The following is a 19,663-nucleotide window of genomic DNA, read 5'->3' on the forward strand; positions in this document are numbered from 1 at the left end:
AGCACCTAACCAGAAAATTATTATTAGATGATGTAAGAATTAGTATAGACGATCATGCAGCAATGCGTCCCTCAGTGTTGACCACCGTTCTTCCTATATACAGAGACCTAAGTTCTTCATTGCACACTTCATATAACTACTGAACTGACAAATACTTAAAAATTCCAGAATTGTCAAATCAGGATTTTAAGATTAGAACTGAAACATTTAATGGAGAATAGAAGAAAAAGTCATTTACTTAGAAAAACCAGGGATATATTGTCATCTTACATTTCTCGTAGCAGAAAGAACATTCATATTCATTTTTCCATAATACCTAATGAGAAAAAACTGCTTATTTCTTTTAAAATACTTAGACTACACACTAAAATCAGGATCTGAAAAACTTGCAATACTTGTCAATGCTGAAAAACGTGCGTTCGTGTTTTTTACCACTTTTTTAAGAATGAAGGAGACCCAACTTCCTGTTTCTGTTGTTAATCTGCATCGTATTAGAAAGAAGGAATAGGTAGGGGTTCCAGGAAGGTGTGATGACTCTGAATTCGGTTTAGAAGCTGCTGTGCCACAGGTTTGAATTCTGTTTCCCACTGGAGTTTGTGATAGTTTTTTAGGTCTTGGTCAAAACTGCCATCCAGTGCTAGTTCTTCATCTGTATTGGAAAAATTAAAATTACAGCAATTATTTGGAAATGTGATCCTCCTGGATAAAGTTTAATTTTTGTTGGCACAAATTAAACTCATCCTGGCCCATCTCTAATTCCAGTACGACACAGATACGATTTGGGGGTTAAAAATGTTTTGCTTTGTTTTTTTATAGGAGTAGTTCTTTATTCTCTTTGGTGCTTTATGAATATTTTAAAATAAGTATAATCTCTTAATAAAAAGGACAATAATCTCAAAAGATAAAATCCTAGACTGAACGGAGCTTTTATTTCAACTCATCCCTAAGTGTTTATGTGTAAGTCCACAACCATAAGTCAGATCACAATTTCTCAGAAAAAGCAAAATATTAAGAGTGACTTCCTTATCTGTGCATTAGAAAAACTAATGAGCTTTAGTGACTGACAGACATAAAAGGAGGCAGGAAATCTTTTGGGAAAGTAACACAGTTGAATTGGACACTGTAAACTTGACCTGAAAATCAATTTTGCTGGCTTCAAAGTAGCCCAATGAGCCGCTTGGAAAAGGCAATCCCGCATGTCTTGCCAATAACAGTGATTATTGCCAATAACAGTAGGAGACTGAGAGTCCCAGGGAGTATTAGGATCCCGAGTGACTCTAGGTATAATGCAAAAAACACTGGTAAAAAAAAAAATGCTTAAAGAGCAAAATTACAACCTTAACTTGCTTCTTACTCCAAGGGCACCCTGAGTTCTGTAAACACCTTAAGAGTATCCAACCCAAACAGGTAGCTAAATGGCCACGAAGGTTTCCGTGCCAACCTGCCACAGCGTTTTTCCTTGTTTATATTGGGCCTCACACTCCATGTGAAGGACTTTAGGAAAATGCACTGGCCAGTCAGTCAGAAGACCGGCTCTGTCCCTTCCCGGGTCTGTGGCTGAGGCCAACTGTGTAAGTGGTAACCACTAAGCCCCAAAATGACCACAAAATATTGCTGCTTACATAACTGGCAAGCTTTTTTCACGGGGCCAATTAAAATCCTGTTACCAAATGCTTCATTACTGTTTACATCAAATTTTCTACCCTGAATACTTTCACAGCCCCTGTGTACTTTGGCACTAGTGGTGTTAGTGTCAGCACTCGGAGTAAGATAAGGGAGCCTGGAATCCCAGGTTGTACCTTCCCCGCCTCTCCTCCAACCGAGAGGGCAGCTATGCAGCTCTGAGATAAGTTCTGGACAGACACAAACACTTCAGCCAGGCGCTCCACGCAGGCCCGCAACCAAAGCCGGCTCTCCCCACCCAGGAGCTAAGCAGGGCCTGGAGAGGAGAATGCAGATGGCATTTGGGGTCTTAAAAGCCCTTCCCATTGGGCTACTTCCTGACAAGAGGAGACTGAGGGACCCAGCACTTTCAGATTTCTCCATCACCTTCCTGCCCAGTCTTGTCAGGTTTTCTGAGTACAAACTTCTGTGAGATAATGAATTCTCTTATTTTATGCCCTTCTTTCCCAAGAGGCTTAAGGCTGACAGCTGCCCAGGCACTCAGCAGTTCCTTTCTCTGCCCAGGGCTTTGGTTGGATTTAGTAGGTTTAGCAAATCCCTTCTTGGGTGTCTTGGGGCTTTATTTTCAACGAAGGTCAAGACCATGTTACTTTTCTGGGGGTTTGGCCTCTGATTAGTTAATCCACACTTGGACCCTATTAATCTGTAAATCAGGTTAGAAAAGATAACAAAAGAAAAGCAGCCTGAAGTTTGAAAGTAAACACAGCAGATACCTAAGAAAGCGCCCTGGCACACTCAGGATTGCATTTTGGAACTTGGACTGCAAAGAGTGGTAGAGGTGAATTCAAGAACAATTCAGATCTGTGATTTTCAAACTCTGGACTGTGTACTCTAAAAAAGTACATATGTCATGACTGTGCATTGTGATTTACAAACTTAGGTACAAAAAATAATGGTTTCCCAATAGTTAGCTCTATACATGTGATATATTCTGATATTTTCCTCCTTTGCTACCTCGTTTTTTAAAGATGCTGGACACAGTGTGAAGAGCACGGATTTAGATAACCAGTCACTCTTTTAGGCTTTCTTCGTGCACAGCACACTTCTGATTCTAGAACTTAAGGCAAGGTATGGAAAGGTATCGGAAGGGGTAAAGGACTCAAAACAATAAACTTCTCAATGATCATTATATCACGATCTCTATTATAGTTTAAGTATCCCACGGCATCAATCAAAGCTTCTCCCACTCACTGCACTATCTTGCAGCTTGCTGCTCAGTACCAGGCAGCTATTGAGGGTTTAATTATTATCCTATTAAAAGGAACAGTCCTTATGGTCCATATTCTTTGGTGTGGGCTTGTTAATGCGATTTTTTTTTTTTTAGAAAAAAAAATTTTTTTTAAGTACTCTCTACACGCAATGGGGGACTCGAACTCACAACCTCGAGATCAAGAGTTGGATGCTCTGCCGACTGAGCGAGCCAGGAGCCCCTTTAATGCGATCCTCTAATGTAAACATCGGGGCCCCACTCTACCCGTTGTCTCGTAATCTAGGTGCTAAATTGCACATACCTTAAAATGAACAAAAAAATAACCTGTGTACTTGACAGTCACAATAATGCACTGCGTGCCCAGATCACCAGTCGCCAGCTCCCTGAGAGCAGCGCGGGGTAGGCTCGTGTGCCAGAGTACACCACTCCAGAACTTCAAGATAAACACACTGCTAATGAGTTTATAAGAAGTGACTGCAATCCATCAGAACGTTCTAGGCAACACACTTTTTAAGCCACTTTCCAAAAAGAATGTCAACATCCCAACGCCCAAACGTGTTGAGGACCATTCGTTTCTCCTTTTTCTCCCCCCACCTCAGCCACCCATCAAGGAAAAAGTCAAATAACTTATATTTCTATATCGACTGCCTTGACCTTATTTCTAGAAACAGTGCTCACACTGCAGTAGGGGGACTTGTGACTTAACAGCTCATCCTGTTTTCAAAATGGCCTGCTTTTTAGCTATCTTCGTGAAAGAAGCGAAATTCAAGCACATTCTCCGGCACATGTCCATATGACTTGCTGCTGCCCTACTGGTCAGACACAGCCACAACCCTGTCAGATTTAAGGGTCCGACTGAGGCTTAGGGCCTGGAGGGAGAAACCAGGAGAGGGCTCAGTCCTTAGGCTTTGTAAGGAGGGCCTAGTGATCACGGGAGAAAGCCTTGACACACCGTGTGGGCTACTTGGCTCTCTGATCGGCGGGGTTCAGTTTGGTCTCCACACCACCGTCCCCTTCCACCGGTTGGGGTGGGATTTAGACAGTGAGCCCGTCCACAGGCATCTACCGAGGACCTGCTTCACGGGAGGCAACATCCCTTCCCTCAAGTGGCTCAACTGGAGTGGGGAAACGAGATGAGAGTTACAAAACAGTAACACAGGAGAAATTCCCCAGTTCGTGGGGACTATTCGAGAAGTGTGGGATTCCAAGGACTAGAACACGGGCTTGGACAGGTAAGCAAGACGGGGCTGTCAGACAGACAGATAAGGGGTATGGCAAGTGCCAAGGCCCAGAGGTTAGGGAAGCACAAGAAGGCTGCTCTGGTTCTAAGGAAGGGGGGGCGGGGCAGGCACTAGGGCTACTAGAGTGAGGTGCCTGCAGGTCCCGCAACTGCTGTGGAGCTGGCCTGTGCCCACACCCACTTCAAAGGGACCCCTGGGAAACATGGCCCCACCATTATGTTATTTATGGTTGACTGTCCTAGACCTAAGCGCCAATGGAAGCCTCAGATAGCCTGTGGGGAGGCTGCTCTGAACACCCTACAGCCCTGGGGGGTAATGCACGGACCAATCACACCTCTTCTCCAGATGGGGAACAGAAAGTGGAGGAGACACAGGCTGAGGGCAGCGAGCAGCAGCCTTGAGGTAGCTGAAGCCCGGGCCCAGCAAGCAGGAGCCTACAGGGACCTTTTGCAGAAGAGCCGAGAGCAGAGCTGCAGGTGCAGCCGATGATGGCCCGCTACTGGGGGGGTCTCTCAGGGGACTGGTTTCATCCGGAACGACCTCCCAGGCCCTGAGTGCCTCTCCAGCAGGCAATGGGCTTACTACCCGGCTTCCTTCTCATTTGTGCACCCTTAACCTCAAAGCCCTTCCCGGACCAGGGGAGGCATTCTCGAGCCTTCTGCATAGCAAACTCACCTGCGGAGCTTTGAAAACAAGGCAGATAATTGCACTCCCCCCCAGAGTTCCTAAATCAGAGTTTCTGGGGATGGGGTCAGGACAAGTGCGTGTGTGTTTTTAATTAAGTTCTACACCTGATGCCAATGGTCCACCACACCTGAGAGCTGAATTAGGTAAGTTGAGCTCGGACTCCTGCTCCTGGCGACCTGAGAGAGCCTGGCGTTCACAGAGCAGGCTGTGAACCTCAAGGCTTTAAAGTCATGTTCGTCTTTTCTTACTCCTACACACAATATTACTTTTACCTGGGAAAAGCAAATTTCACATCAACTTAGCAATCCTGAGTCTTAGATAACTTCTGGCTCTGAGTTCCTGTTTAATAACGTTGTTACAACACTTAGAATTTACAAAGCACTTTCACAGCCGTGTTTTGGGGACTTGCTGTGTGTCCCACATTCTAGCAGAGTCTCTGTACATGTCTCCTCCTTTCTCATTCTACTAACTTTGCAAAGTGGCCATCAATTGTCCCTAGCTTAGAGAGGAGAAAATATAAATTTAGGGAAGTTAAGCCAAACATTAAAAACTTAGAAATGATAAAACACAAGGTCTTAAACCCAGAGCTGTCTGGCTATGGCCCTCTGGTCTTTTCATGATGGGCTCAGAGGCCTATTTGATCCTCACTACTCTCTAAAGCAAGGCGAGGATTACTATGTGCCCATTGTACAGATGAAAAGACAGATCCTGAAATTCTCTTGTCGAATCACCCCATACGAGAACACCAGGATTTGAATCCATGGCTTCTGAGTCATACTGAGCATTTCCACGTGGCCTTGCTGATCCCACACAGTGGCTGGGCAATGGCAGGGACATTGCCTCCATTTGGGAAAGGATTATTGAAAAGATTCATTTACTTACTGAAATCATTGTTTTTAGACCTAACCCAGGATTAAAAACATTCTCCTAAAAAAAAACCTCAAGAAACGATCTTTCCTTTGGTTTGTATCAGTGGTTTCCTACCTTTCAAGGGCCTGAACCCCACTATAATGTCAAAATACTTTCACAGATGCTCCACATTATAATTAATATAGCTGCTAATTAAAATGTATAGATCCAGAGGCGCCTGGATGACTCAGTCGGTTAAGCTTTGGACTCTAGATTTCAGCTCAGGCCATGGTCTCAGGGTCATGAAATCAAGCCCCGCGTGGGCCTCCATGCTCAGAGGGTAGTCTGCTTAAGATTTTCTCTTCCTTTCCCCCCCTTCTTATCTCCAGTGTGCACTCTCTCTCTCTCTCTAAAAATAAGTCTTTAAAAATAAATAAAATGTATAGATCCATTAAAAGCATCACTTAATTCAGAGTAGCTTTTAGCCATATTTTCTCAATTACAACATCTATATTTTTAAACAGCAATAATTTATGCTGAAATCTTGTATTTAGGCAGTCTATAAAAAAAATGCAAAAAAAAAAAAAAAGCCACAGAAATCATGACAGTATCCAGGGAGTTAAAATTCCTTGTGTCCCCACTGTAAATAACATGCAGCCTCTTCCAGATATTTCCAAATTTACACAGCTATTCAAACACATACCGATCTTTATTCATGCAGGTCATAGGAGCAAAATAATTTCTCTTGCTCTGATAAAACTCTCAGACTTACAGGAGTCTTACCTAAAAATGATGGCAGCAGGACTAATAGGGTGTTGGTGTCTTCATCTCCAAAACATGATGAAGCATTGGTGATATTTTCACTGAAGTTCCATAAAGTCTTGCAGACCAAGCAGGCCAGCTGCCAATCGGTAGGACCAAAATGTCGTAAACAATCCACCAACCTGAGTTTTAAAAAATGTCAAATTGAGACGTTATTAGACCAGAATCTCCTTGATATTTATATTTTTAGCATAATGATGATTATCCTTCTGTATCGTGTGGTATGTATTATGTGGAATTCGGTGATTAGCTTTAAAAATGTCACATCTACAAAGTAGCAATCACCCACTCCTGAGTTATTTTAAGAGTCCCGTGGAAACTAAATTCCCTCTTTAGCTATAGTTTGGTGGTTCCAAACGTTGAAATACTTCCACCCTGGAAGAATGTCCCCAGGGGCCCAAGGCCCCCGGGAAACTATGAGAGAGTCAGGGCTCCACACCTTGACACTTACTTTTTAATGCCACCTCCTTCTTTTAGGATGACACGCTTGTCTTTATCCACAGTGAGATTTAGGAGAACGCCACAGGCAGAAAAGCAAATATCCTGATGCTTAGCATCCAGCAGCGCAATCATGAACTTGTGTACTGGGAGGGTAGAAAACAAATGCCGACCAATTAAACTCAGGGTTCCGAGCTGTACCCTGTTTTACAAATGGCAAAGGGGGCGATGGGGAGTGGCTCTCGAAACTGGAAACTCTGCTAGGGGACTTAATCCATTCTTCCTTAGGCTTTAGCCATGCCCAGCTGTGGGTTGGCCAACATCCACTGCGTCTAGAACCTGCTCCCATCCCCCAGGTCCTTGTCCCCAAATAGTGCTGTATCTGACCCAGGTAGCAGCTCCCTCTCCAGGGCCGTGATACAGTCCCTTCTGGTAGAAAAGGGAAAAAAAAATCTTGGGTTCAACCACACAGGTGACATTCATCTCTAACATCTGATTCTTCCCAATGGTCCCTTCTCCAGCTATTTTCTTTAAATCCACAACCCCAAGGGAGGAGAGTAAAGTCCCATTGAGATCTTCTCTGAAGCCTTCCAGGGTTTGTGAGAGAAGACTTGCTAAGGTGGCTGGCAGCTGGCCTGCAGCAAGGCAGGACTTCCAGGGTAGAGGGCAGCTCAGGTCACGACAGGCCCCCCACCTTTGGGAACCACTTTGCGTTATTCCTGGGAAATGGAACTCTGTCCTGTTTTCTTTTTCTAAGATTTTATTTATTCATTCATGAGAGATACGAAGAGAGAGAAACAGAGACACAGGCAGAGGGAGAAGCAGGCTCCATGCAGGGAGCCTGATGTGGGACTCGATCCCAGGTCTCCAGGGTCACACCCTGGGCCGAAGGCAGGCGCTAAACTGCTGAGCCACCCAGGGATCCCCTCTGTCCTGTTTTCTTAATGCCCCCAACAAGGGCCGGGCCAGGGGTTGGAGGAGGTTTGGGTAAAGTGTGTGCTCTATCTCCTCCTGTTCTCCCCACACCTGACAGGTGGCCATCCTGCTCTGGCTTTGGCCCAATTGATGGGTCAGACACATATACGTTGTGTTTAAGAGTCTAAAAAGGGGGGTGCCTGGGTGGCTCAATTGGTTAAATGTCTGTCTTCGGCTCAGGTCATGATCCCGGGGGTCCTGGGCTTTGCAAAGCTCAAGTCATGATCCTGGGGAGAGAGATGGGGGGGCAAGCAAGCTGTGGTCCAGGGATCAAGCCCTGCATCAGGCTCCCCGCTCAGTGGGGAGTCTGCTTCTCTCTTTCTCTCTCTCTCTCTGCCCTCCCCTGACTCATGCTCTCTCTCTCTTACCCTTTCTCAAATAAATAAATATTCTTTTTTAAAAAAAAAAAAAAAAAAGGAGGAAGGGAAAAGAGTCTAAAGAATGTACACTGGGAAGTGAGATGATGAGTGGCAGTTTACTGCGGCTGCTTTTTTTTTTTCTCCTAATATCTGGATTATCTAAATTTGCCATCATGAATAATTAGGAATTTTTAGTTATTCTTACATGAAATATTTGAGACATATAGAGGGTGGTTATCTTGGGTACCTGCCACCCAGTTTAAGAAATAAAACGTTACAGGTCCCATTTGATACCTTTGAGCATTCTTTCCCCTCCAAAGGTGACTTCCACCTTATTATTTCCAGATGCCATTTGTGCCTTATACCATTACTAGGTAAGTACATTACATAAACAATACTCATGATTGTTGTGTATTTTCTAAAACCTATTTAATGGCATTATTCCTTATGTCCCTTCCTATCAATAGCTTTTTTGCTCCTGTATTACATGTTTGAGGCTGATTCATGTTGATCCATGAACCTCTAGTTCATTTCTTTTAATTGATGTAAAACTTTTTTTTTAAGTAGACTCCACGCCCACTGTGGAGCCCAGTGTGGGGCTTGAACTCTCGACCCTGAGATCAAGACCTGAGCTGAGATGGAGTTGGACGCTTAACCAACTGAGTCACCCGGGAGCCCCAAGATAGAACTTTTGGTTGCATGAATATGTCATTACGTATTTACACTTAGGCTTTTTCTATTTTTCCTTATCATGAGCAGTACTGTTATGGACATTCTAGTGCATGGGGAAAGATGTCTCCTGAGTCCATTCTCAGGGACAGTAACGATGACTATAGTTACTTGTTTCCCTCAAAGACACATACACACACCCCATCTCAGAACTCTGAAGACCAGGCACGAGGGAAAGGACGCTGAGAACACCGCCCAGAGCTCTCCTGGCATACTGAGCTGAGAGCCTGAAGCATGGATGGAACAGAATGTAAAGCACTACCCGTCCCCGGAGCAGAAACAAGTATCACATTGTCATGACCCAAGCTCTAAAGCTGCTTAGCTGTTTATTGGCAAGAAGAACATGTTTATGAACATTAAGTATCATTAACTCACCATTTTTCTGCACAATGAAGTTGCAGATGTCACGGTCCTGGGAGAGATTTCCAAAAACACGCACGGCCTCTAGGATTCCATCCATGTTATTACTCACAAGAAGTTTTATGAGCACTGGGTTTGGGGACCGGAGGGGGGAAAAAAATCAGTGAGTTTAACCTTTAAAAGGCCATTAGACACCAGCATCATACTAAATACCAATAACTCAACATTTTTGAAGGATATTAAAATACACACTATAAGGGACTTTAGCAAGAACGAAGACCCTAACTTTTCCCCATATTCTGATTTCTTAGAATCAAGTCAGGCTCTTTGATATTTGTACAAGAAACCAGAGAGATGAATGGCACCAGTAGTTAATAAAGTCAAAATCTTACACATTCATCTACCCGAACCCAATGCTGAACCTTACATTCAGCAATATATAGCTTTTTGTCTTGAATTATGGAATTCTTCACTTGGTAGTAAGATAAGTTGTTGATTGTGGCCGTAGTATTGATCACCAGCTCCTCACAATCCTCAATTGACTTGTATTCTGAAAGACAGTAAGGAAAAGGGTATCGAAGCCTCACTGCAGTGGCAGAAACATGACCTCCTGACCACCCCCCAAAGCAGTGCCAGGGTCAAGCCCATGTCCCAGACCAGGTCTGTGCAAGGGCTTTGTTGGCTTCTTTGTTTCCCAGGACTCCTCCTGCAGGGAAATGCACCAGACACAGGGGACCGCTCCTGACCAGGTTCTAGAACACTCTAAAGCTCAGTCCCTCCAGTCAGGGGGTCTGGAAAAATTAGGCTGATCCAGGCCCTGTGATTACAGTCAAGTGAAGGTGCCCCCATGCCAGCGAGCTGAGCGGTCTCTCATCCCCACGGGTTCGCGTTTCGTTTTCTGAGCTGTCCTGGGGCCTCTACGCTGTGAGTCTGTTCCCCACGTCTCCACCTCTGAACAGAATGCCCCTCAGGGCATAATCTGTCTATAACTCCTATCAGTGCTGCCCTCCAAACACACAGAATCTGATCCCTTCTCACCCCCTCTACACCACCTCGCCCCGCCCTCACCTCTGAACTGGCTTCTCGTCTCCCACCTTCCTCTCTGAGTCTACCCCTAACACGGTGACCCTTCAGTAGTAAGTCAGCTAACATCACTTGTCTCCCTTGGGCCTCAGGCCCTACCTGGGCAGCCCCAGTTCTTTTTTGGGGGAGTACAGGGTAGGGGGATGGGTGGGAGGGCGCAGAGGGAGAGGAAGAGAGAGAAAGAGAATCTTGAGCAGGCTCCATGCCCAGCGTGGAGCCCGACATGGGGTGCGATCTCACGACCCTGACTGAGACCATGACCTGAGCCGAAATCGAGAATCGGATGCTTAACCGACTGAGCCCCCCAGGGGCCCCTGGGTAGCCCCAGTTCTGACGTCTCAGGCCACCTGGGGTTCCATCCCCCAGGTCCCCAGTGCCAACTACATTGGTCTTCTTGTTTTGTTTTGTTTTGTTTTTTTTGACATATCAGCATGATCCTGCCTGAACCCTTTGCACTGCTCTTCCCTCTGTCTAGAATACCCTCTGTTTCGAGGTGTCCACGTCTTCACGTCTTTCAGGTTATTGCTTAGATGTCACTTCATTGAACATAGTTTCCTTAACCTCCCAGTATAGACTAGCATCCATTACTCCCTTTCCCCTACCCTACTTTTTATCTGCTCCAGGGCCCATGTAATCACCTGGCCTGTGGTGTGTTTAATGTTTGTCTTCTAGTCCTAAGATGTACGCTCTACAAGACTAGGGATTTGTCTATTTGATTTATTGTTGCATTCCCAGCAGCTAGAACAGCGTCTGGCACATGGGGGTGCTCGGTAAATAGTTGCTGGATGCAACAAGTAGGGAAGGACTCTTAGCACATGAGACCCTTAGGAATTCTGTTCCCCGCCTTCAGCCTCCAGACTCATCTCCTGGCAAATGCAGAAATGCCAGTTAAGAGCCCTAGTTCCTTCTGCCTCCAGACTGATGACACTGGACCTTGGACAGTGTCTGGAAATCTGTTTTCTAATCTTGCCTTGGTAGGAGGATTTGTCCGGGGGTGGGGAGAGGGTACCTCTTATGTATCACCACTTTCTGTGGGACCTGATGTTTGGCCAGAAGGAATAGTGTGCGGTGCCTAGGGCAAGAGGGTAGGCGCCCACAGCTACCAGGCCTCTATCACAACAGCACCAAGCACTTCGTGTGTACTTAGCCCCACAAAAGTAAATGATTAATAATGCTTTAAATGCACTTACCAGCATTTGAACCCACAAATCATTAATACTCTAAGGGTGCAGCTGTCTCAACTCAGGCCACCATCACAAGATACCACAGATGTGGGGCTTAAATTACAGAAATGTATTTTCTCACAGTTCTGGAGGTTGGAAGTCTGGCATCAGGATGGTGAGAACCCCTCCTGGCTTGCGGATGGCCTCCTTGCTGTATCCTCACATGGTGGAGAGAAAGCAAGAGCAAGCTCTCTGGCGTCTCTTCTTATAAGGACACTAATCCCACCACGAGCCCCCTCCCTTCATGACCTGGTCTATACCTAATTATCTCCCAAAGGCTCCGTCTCCAAATACCATCACACTGAGGGTTAGGGCTTCAACATAGGAAGCTGGGGAGTGGCGGATGCGATTCAGTCCATATCAACCTCCTAAAATGCCATCTTATATGAGACCATTGAGGCTGAGAGGAATTAAATCCCTTGCCTGACTTCGAAGCACACACATCTGAACCTGGGAGTATCTGACTCAACCATCTGTTCTTGCCCTTGCATCTTCCTTTGTGCCCATCAGAGCTGCCTGGAGCAATACTTTGCTGCCAGTGGGCATGAGAGAATCACTTAGCCCTCTGTAGCTGGCTCATGGATGTAAGAAAGTCTGGAATTTGGAGCTTGCCACTCAGGCAGCCAGTCTCTAAATCTGGGAGCTTGCAGAAAGGGCTAGTCCTTCTTAGAAACAGTTTTTTTTTTTTTTTAAATTAAATTTTAAAAGACCCTCTGCAGTGAGACTGGCCTCCAGAGACAAGTCCTGGGGTTCCAACTCCTCGGGCCTCACGTCCTGTGTACACCTTGCTGCGGGCACTTGTCACCACCCTCTTGTCTGTGCACCTGCCCTGCCTCCGCCACATACTCTGAGCTCCTTGAAAGCAGATACTATGTGTTCTTAAACCTTGTTAGGCACCAAATGTTTGTGTTATTCTCCAAATTCATATGTAGAAGCCCCAGGGTGAAGTCACCCCAAGCGTGACTGAATCTGGAGCTAATGAAGGGTTAAATGAGTCATCAGGATGGGCCCTCACCCAATAGGCTGCTGCCCTTCTAAGAGGAGGAAGGTAGCATCTACAAGCCAGAAAGAGCATCCTGGCCAGACGCCAACCCTGCTGGCACCCTGACCTTGGGCTTCCAGCCTCCAGAACCGTGAGAGGACAGATTTTGGGGGTTGAAGCCACCGTGTCTGCTGTAGTTTGTTATACGGGAGCCTGAGCAGCCTCAGATAAACCCCCCGAAGCCTAGGACTCGTTGTGCACTGAGGACTCAGTAATGGATCTTAATGAAGAGCAGGGGGCGAAGTTCAAAGGTCACCCCCAAACATCATTTTCATCAGGTATTGATGTTTCTTCTACCACGAGAAGATCTTTCGGGTCCTGGTAAGCAGTAGCTAAGTTGATCACTCTGTGTGGCAGTTAATTTCTCTGCTCCCTGGTGGGCGCAGGTGCCTGCGGGAAGTGATGAGGCCTAAAAAGTGGAAGGGGGTGTCAGGGACTGAATTATGCACCCCCCCTTCATATGGTGAAGCCCTAATGTAACTGTATTTGGAACTACAGCTTTTAAGGGCTAATGAGGATGAAATGAGGTCATAAGGGTGGAGTCTTATCCAATAGGGCTGGTAGCCTTAGAGAAGAGGGAGAGAGAGAGAGAGAGAGAGAGAGAGAGAGCATGTGCTGTCCGAGTGCACACGCCAGCAGAGACTGCATGAGGCCATGGTGAGAAGGAAGCCGTCCTCAAGCCAGGAAGACAGACCTCTCCAGAACCCAGCCATGACGTCATCCGGATCTCAGACTTCCAGTCTCCGGATTGTGATGAAATAAATCTGTTGCTGAAGTCACCCAGGCTACGCTGTTTTGCTGTGGCAACCCCAGCCGACTGAGACAGGTGTTGGCACCACGGAGCGGGCTGCTGCTCTAACAAACCCTAAAAGTGTGACCAGTGGCTTTGGAACTGGGGGGTGCAGGTGGCGGAGGCTGGAGGAGTCCTGAGGTGAATGCTAGAAATAAGAAATCTTAAAGGCAGTTGTGGTGAGGGCTCTGAAAGAGGAGAGAGAGAGAGCGAGAGAAAGAGAGCTTGAGCTTCCACCTTCTTAGGGAAAAGAGCATGCAGGTACAAACAGGGACATAAAGGCCATTCTGGTGAGGCCTCAGAGGGAAACAAGGAAGAGGTTCCTGGAGACTGCAGGAAAGTTGTTAACGTGGCAAAGAACAGGGCTGAACTATGTTTGCATTCTGGTCTTTTTGCGAAAGGTAGAGCTAGCAAGCAACGATGTTGGATATTTAGCTGAGATTTCTAAGCAAAAGTGTTTACGGAGCGACTTGGCTTCTCCTGACATTATAGTAAAATGTGAGGAGAGAGAGATGAATGTGAAGAAAGAATTGTTGAGCAAAAGGAACTAGAACTTGAAGATCTGGAAAATTCTCGGCCTATCCCTAAGGCAAAAAGTGAGAAAGCATGTGCTAGAGAGAACCAAGCGTGCATTTGGAATATCATTCGATATAGGGCTTCTGGGCTTATGTGAGCAGAAACACTGCCAGTTTGAACCGAAAGGCTCTGAGATGGGGCAAAATGAAGGGAGGCCATCCTCAGATGTGACAGGACAGGAGGAGAGAGCTCTTTGGCTGTGAGTGTGCAATATCCTTCAAGAGGAGTGGAAATGACCCCAAAGGTGAGTGAGAGATCCAGGGCCACTGCCTCGGTTTCAACAGGCCAGATGCCTTCTACCCCAAAGCCCCAAGGATGGGCCCGGCCTGCAGAGCAGGACCTGGAGGCAGGACCTCCACCCCAATGGGTCTGGAAGGCAAAGCACTGAACCAAAGAGGATTATTTTCAAGTCTTAAAATGTGATGGAATTCACCTTGCCTGGGAACTGCCACCTTTTCCTTTTCCCCTATTCCTCCCTTTGGAATGGGAATGTCAATCCTACGCCTGCCCCACAGCTGTATTTCGGAAGCATAACAAGTCCGGTTCCACAGGTTCACAGGAGAGGAATTCTTGAGTCTCACAATATCTGATTTAGGTATTTACATGGGATGTTGGTCCTTAGACTTCAGGGTTAAAACCTTTGGAGCTCCTGAGATGGAAGCAATGAGTTTTGCATGTGAGAAGGACATGAATTGGGGGGCAGGTGGGGGGCAGGATACAGTACAATGGACTGAACTGTGTCTCCTGCCCTGAATTCATACATGGAAGCCCTAACCTTCAATGCAATTGTATTTGGAGACGGGGATTTAAGAGGTAAAGTCAGATGAGATCGTAAGGGTGGAGTCCTTATCCCATAGGACTGGTGGCCTTAGAGATCATTCTGTCTCCCTGAGGGCTCACTTGGAGGAACCACCATGTGAAGACCCGGTGAGAAGGCCGCTGCCTGCCAGGCAAGGGGAGAGCTTCATCCCAGACCCCTGGCCGGCACCCCAAGAACCACGAGAAGAAACAAATTTCTGTGGTAAGCCACCCAGTCTGTGGTGGTTTGTTGAGGAAGAGTGCCGTGGCTAAGTGGCTAATAATGGGGGGAAAGGGGACCTGGATAACTGGGGGCCATAATACAGATAACGTAAAAACCTGAAAAAGAAAAAGATAACACTCTAGTCACGTGGACGAGTACAGGAAAAATGAAGGATTTCAAATGCTTATCCTTAGCTTGGCCAATTTTCAGTAATCTGATTGGTACACTTAAAAAAAAAAAATTGCGGGTCGCCTGGGTGGCTCAGCCTTAAGCATCTGCCTTAGAGTCACATCAGGATCCCGGAGTCGTGGGATCCAGCCCCACATCACCTGCTCCTTGCTCCTTGCTCAGTCGGGAGCCTGCTTCTCCCTCTCCTTCTGTCCCTCCCCTGCTCATGTTCTCTCTCTCTCTCTCTCTGTCAAATAAATAAATAAAATCTTAAAAAAAAAAAGTAAAAAAAAAAAGTTTTTTTTTTAATTGTGACAAAATTCACCCTTTTCAAGGCATACAGTTCAGTGGGTTTTAGTAACTATTTTTTTCTTTTCTTTTCTTTTCATATATATATGAAAGGTGCTTGAACTCACGACCTTGAGATCATGACTCAGGCTGAAATCAAGATCAGAGGCTGAACCCACTGAGCCACCCAGGAGCCCCACATATTTGCATTTTATAAGGAGATAATTCCTTAGCTGCTCTGCAAAAGGCTATATATATATTATATGATATATATATATAATGTATATTATATATATATATATATATATATATATTTTTTTTTTTTTAAATCTGGACTGCTTTGAGGCAGTTCTGAGCAGAGGAAGAATTTTCCTTCCTGAAACAGAAGGCTCATCCAAGGCGGCTGCGCTGCCAGGATGGGGGGCAGTGGGGTGGCCACAGGGCCTTGTCACATGCCGGGGGCGCCGTACCGAGTGTGGCGAGCAGCAGGCCCACGGCCAGCGGGTCGGCGGCCAGCGCGGGGCCCACGGCCGGGTGGATGGCCAGGTTGGCGAGCACACGGGTCAGCTTGATGAGCACGTCCTGGGCCTGGGCCCGCCCGGCTCCCGCCGCCTGCTTCTCAGCACCCAGGTCCAGTCGGTGGAACGTGCCGAACAGCGACAGCAAGGCTGGGATGCTCCCTTTCTCTTTGCAGAACTGCTCCCGAGCCTGGTTGTTCTTCGCCGTCAGGTTGCCAAGGATGAAGACGATCCGCACCACCAGATCCTGCAGGGAAGGGGAGCCGGTTAGAGGGCCGAGGAGCTGGGGCCAGTTGCTGGAAGGATACAGCCTGTTCATTTATTCACGGTTTGATTACTAGAAGAGGGGGGCGCATCTGGCGCCCACGAACTCGTCTAGAGTTTGATTCTGAAGATCGGTGCAAATTGATGGAGGAGATCAAGCACTTGGCAGCAGTGAAAGGCTACGGACTGAGTGATGCTATTAGCGAGGGCACTAACTTCAGATCCTGCGTCTGAAATCCTGGTTGGCCTCTTTTCTTTTCTTTTTAACCCTTCAGACAACAATTAGTCCAGTGGGATAGGATTACTGATAACGTGTCATGTAAATCTAAGTAGTGACACCAACAGGTTGCTACGACACCCAAATCTTTCCCTAGAAGTTCACCCCTGCTGAAGGCGCTGTGTTGCTGAAAATCGACTGTTCGGCCCGACGGCTGATGAGACTGTGTTACGGGGCGCTTTCCCAACCTGGGCCCCACAGGCTTTGGGGGCAGGATAATCTTTGCTGTGGGGGGGCTAGATTTAACAGCAGTAGTCCTGGCTCTTACTATAGATGCCAGTAGCACCTCCCCAGACGTCACAACCAAGGTCTAACCATCTTTTTTAAGTAGGCTTCACGCCCAGTATGGGGCTTGAACCCATGACCCTGAGATCAAGGATCGCATGCAACTGAGCCAGCCAGGCAGCCCACAACCAAAAAGGTTTGAATGTCCCCTGGGGACAGAATCACTGTGTTTGACAAATATACCACTTTAAAGCAGTGCTTTTCCTTCTTGACTAGGGTAGTGGTTACGTGGGCGATGCCCTTACCCCTACTGGCTGAGGTGCACGTGTGTGCTTTACGCACTTTTCTGCATATACGCTCTATTTCACGTTAAATGTTTCGAAAAATCCCAAACTGAGAACAATTTACAAGTAAACAGGACACAAAAACAATTATGTTCTTAATTCTATAACAGACAGACAAATGAGAACACTGGCCTTCCCCATACCCACGGACGGTGAGGAGATTCCTTGGGGAGAAAGAGACTTTATTTTTTTTAATTTTTTTAATAATAAATTTATTTTTTATTGGTGTTCAATTTGCCAACATACAGAATAACACCCAGTGCTCATCCCGTCAAGTGCCCCCCTCAGTGCCCGTCACCCAGTCACCCCCACCCCCCGCCCACCTCCCCTTCCACCACCCCTAGTTCGTTTCCCAGAGTTAGGAGTCTTCATGTTCTGTCTCCCTTTCTGATATTTCCCACTTATTTCTTCTCCAAGAAGAGACTTTAAAGAGACACTCACTCAGGGGCTGTGAGTGATCTGGGTGCTAACTCTCACTGTCCCGGCTGTGCAATTTGACAGACAAGAAATGGGTTTTTAGAACCTGCCTGGTCACGCAACGAGCAAGGAGTGAGTCAGGATTTGAATCCAGGATCCCCCTGACCTGGAGTGCTTTCTAGAGCCAAGCCTCCCACATGGCCCGTCCTGCAAGGATCTCCTTTGCCTTGCCTTTTGCAGAGCAGCTAAGGAATTATCTCCTTTTAAAATGCAAATATGTGGGGCTCCTGGGCGGCTCAGTGGGTTCAGCCTCTGCTCTTGATTTCAGCTCAGGTCATGATCTCAGGGTCGTGAGTTCGAGCCTCAAGTCGGGCTCTGCACTCAAGCTGGCCCCTCTCCCTCTGCTCCTCCCCGACTCATGCACAAACTCTCCCTCTCAAATAAATAAAAAAAATCTTTCAAAATATAGTAAAGTAAAAAATAAAATAAAATGCAAACAGGTCACCAGGAGGGATTCCCAAGAAACCTGGCTTTGTGGATCAGACCTGCAATAGTCAGCAGCCTTACCCAACGAGGGCAGAGGCCTGGGCCTGTTTTAATCGGGGAGCCAGGTCTAGGTGGGGTGCGGGCAGCACAGGGACCACGCATGGCAGAGAGCCGAAGGTCACAGACGGAGGACAAGCTTCTGGATTTGCCCGTGGCTGCTCGGCCAACACCAACTTGTTCCTGCTTGTTCTTGAAAGACTTTTCCCTGGCACTGGCCGAGCAGAAGCGAGGCCGCGGCTTGTGCAGCTGGGAACCATTTGTCAACATTAAGAAAGTCGGAGGCTAACACGCCAGCAAGAACTGGAGCTGGTCCAGGAGAGAGTTCACATTGGGGAAAAAAAAAAAAAAAAAACCCTCAGCTCAATGAGCAACCGATGGTAGCCGGTCATCCCAGTTGGGAGAAGCCGCTCCTGGGCTGCGGGAGCCCGAATGCCAGGCGTCGGTGACTGTGAGTGCCAGGGGCTGGGGAGGACACACTTGGAGGACGGACGGGAGACAAGGTGCCCTGAAGAGCCTCCAATCTACTTGAGAAGACAAGGCTAACCTATGTGGGGTGAGAGGGCCACGCAGGCAGCTAGACACTGAAGGACAGGGGTTAGGATCCCCAGCTTGAGAGCCAGCCAGTCTGCTTCATACCTGTGACTTGGCTTAGCCTCTCTGTGTCTCCATCCGCTCCTTGTGCAGCCTGGAGAAAATTCTGTGTCGTGAGGGTAAACAAGACCAAACAGGCCAGGCACAAGTCGTGAGGGATGACTTGGGCACCGTTCTGAACCTTTTTCTCATACCATCAGCAACATGTTCATAGCATTAAACTGTGTGGGACAGACCTGATGGTCTCGGAGGAGTTTAGATGGGAGGACGCCGAGGGGACAGTGGGGATGGGGGGGGGGTCAGCAAAATGACCTCCAGGGAATTTCAGTTCAACCTTGAAAAACGTTTGAAGAGTGGCTATCTGGAGGGGAGGACGGGGAAGGGAGTGGGTCTCGAGAGAGTCCTGGGACAGTCCCCTTCCTGGGGACGGGGGTCGCTTTGTCTGTCTCTGATCACCGGATGGTTCCCTAAAAAAACTTTAGTCTGTGGGTCCTCCACCCAAAGCAAGCACACACAATTTCACGATGATACTTGTCACTTCACATAGAACCCGTGGTTACCTCACAAGGTTCCTGGTGGCAGAGGCGCCTCCTGCCCGTCCACACCCAACAGAGAAGCAGGATGTTTTCCAAACAGGACAGAGGGGATTTCTGAGAATTAGGCTCCTTGAAGGATGTTCCATCTTTTATTTTCTAAGCTAAGGAATATGAGCTTTTTGCATGAACTTGGGCATACGATTTCTGATGAAAGACACCCCCCGCGAGGTCTACCTCTGGAAGACTATAATGGCCAACCGTAATGGCAGCAACGAACACACAGTGTTGACGACGTGCCAGGCACTGTGCCAAGCATTTAGACACACAAATTAATTCATTAGAAGTGATCATCTCCTGTCCTTTAATCTGAACAGAGCTGTTCCCCATCCTTCCCATCCAGG

General features: G+C 47.1%; 1 protein-coding gene across 1 annotated transcript in view; it reads right to left on the reverse strand.

Annotated features, from left to right (window-relative positions):
* Positions 1–266: 266 nt before the first annotated feature.
* ARMC2 (armadillo repeat containing 2) overlaps positions 267–19,663 on the reverse strand; it is a 105,121-nt gene continuing 85,724 nt past the window's right edge. Inside the window, exons 13-18 of the mRNA XM_041760685.1 lie at positions 16,015–16,309; positions 9,781–9,903; positions 9,369–9,482; positions 6,944–7,076; positions 6,454–6,614; positions 267–649 (exon numbers count right to left, since the gene is read on the reverse strand). Of these exons, the coding sequence (XP_041616619.1) occupies positions 492–649; positions 6,454–6,614; positions 6,944–7,076; positions 9,369–9,482; positions 9,781–9,903; positions 16,015–16,309 (984 nt within the window). The 3' untranslated portion in view covers positions 267–491. The remainder of the gene's footprint in view (positions 650–6,453; positions 6,615–6,943; positions 7,077–9,368; positions 9,483–9,780; positions 9,904–16,014; positions 16,310–19,663) is intronic.

The sequence above is a fragment of the Vulpes lagopus genome, chromosome 1 (assembly GCF_018345385.1).
Source record: "Vulpes lagopus strain Blue_001 chromosome 1, ASM1834538v1, whole genome shotgun sequence".
NCBI lineage: Eukaryota > Metazoa > Chordata > Mammalia > Carnivora > Canidae > Vulpes > Vulpes lagopus.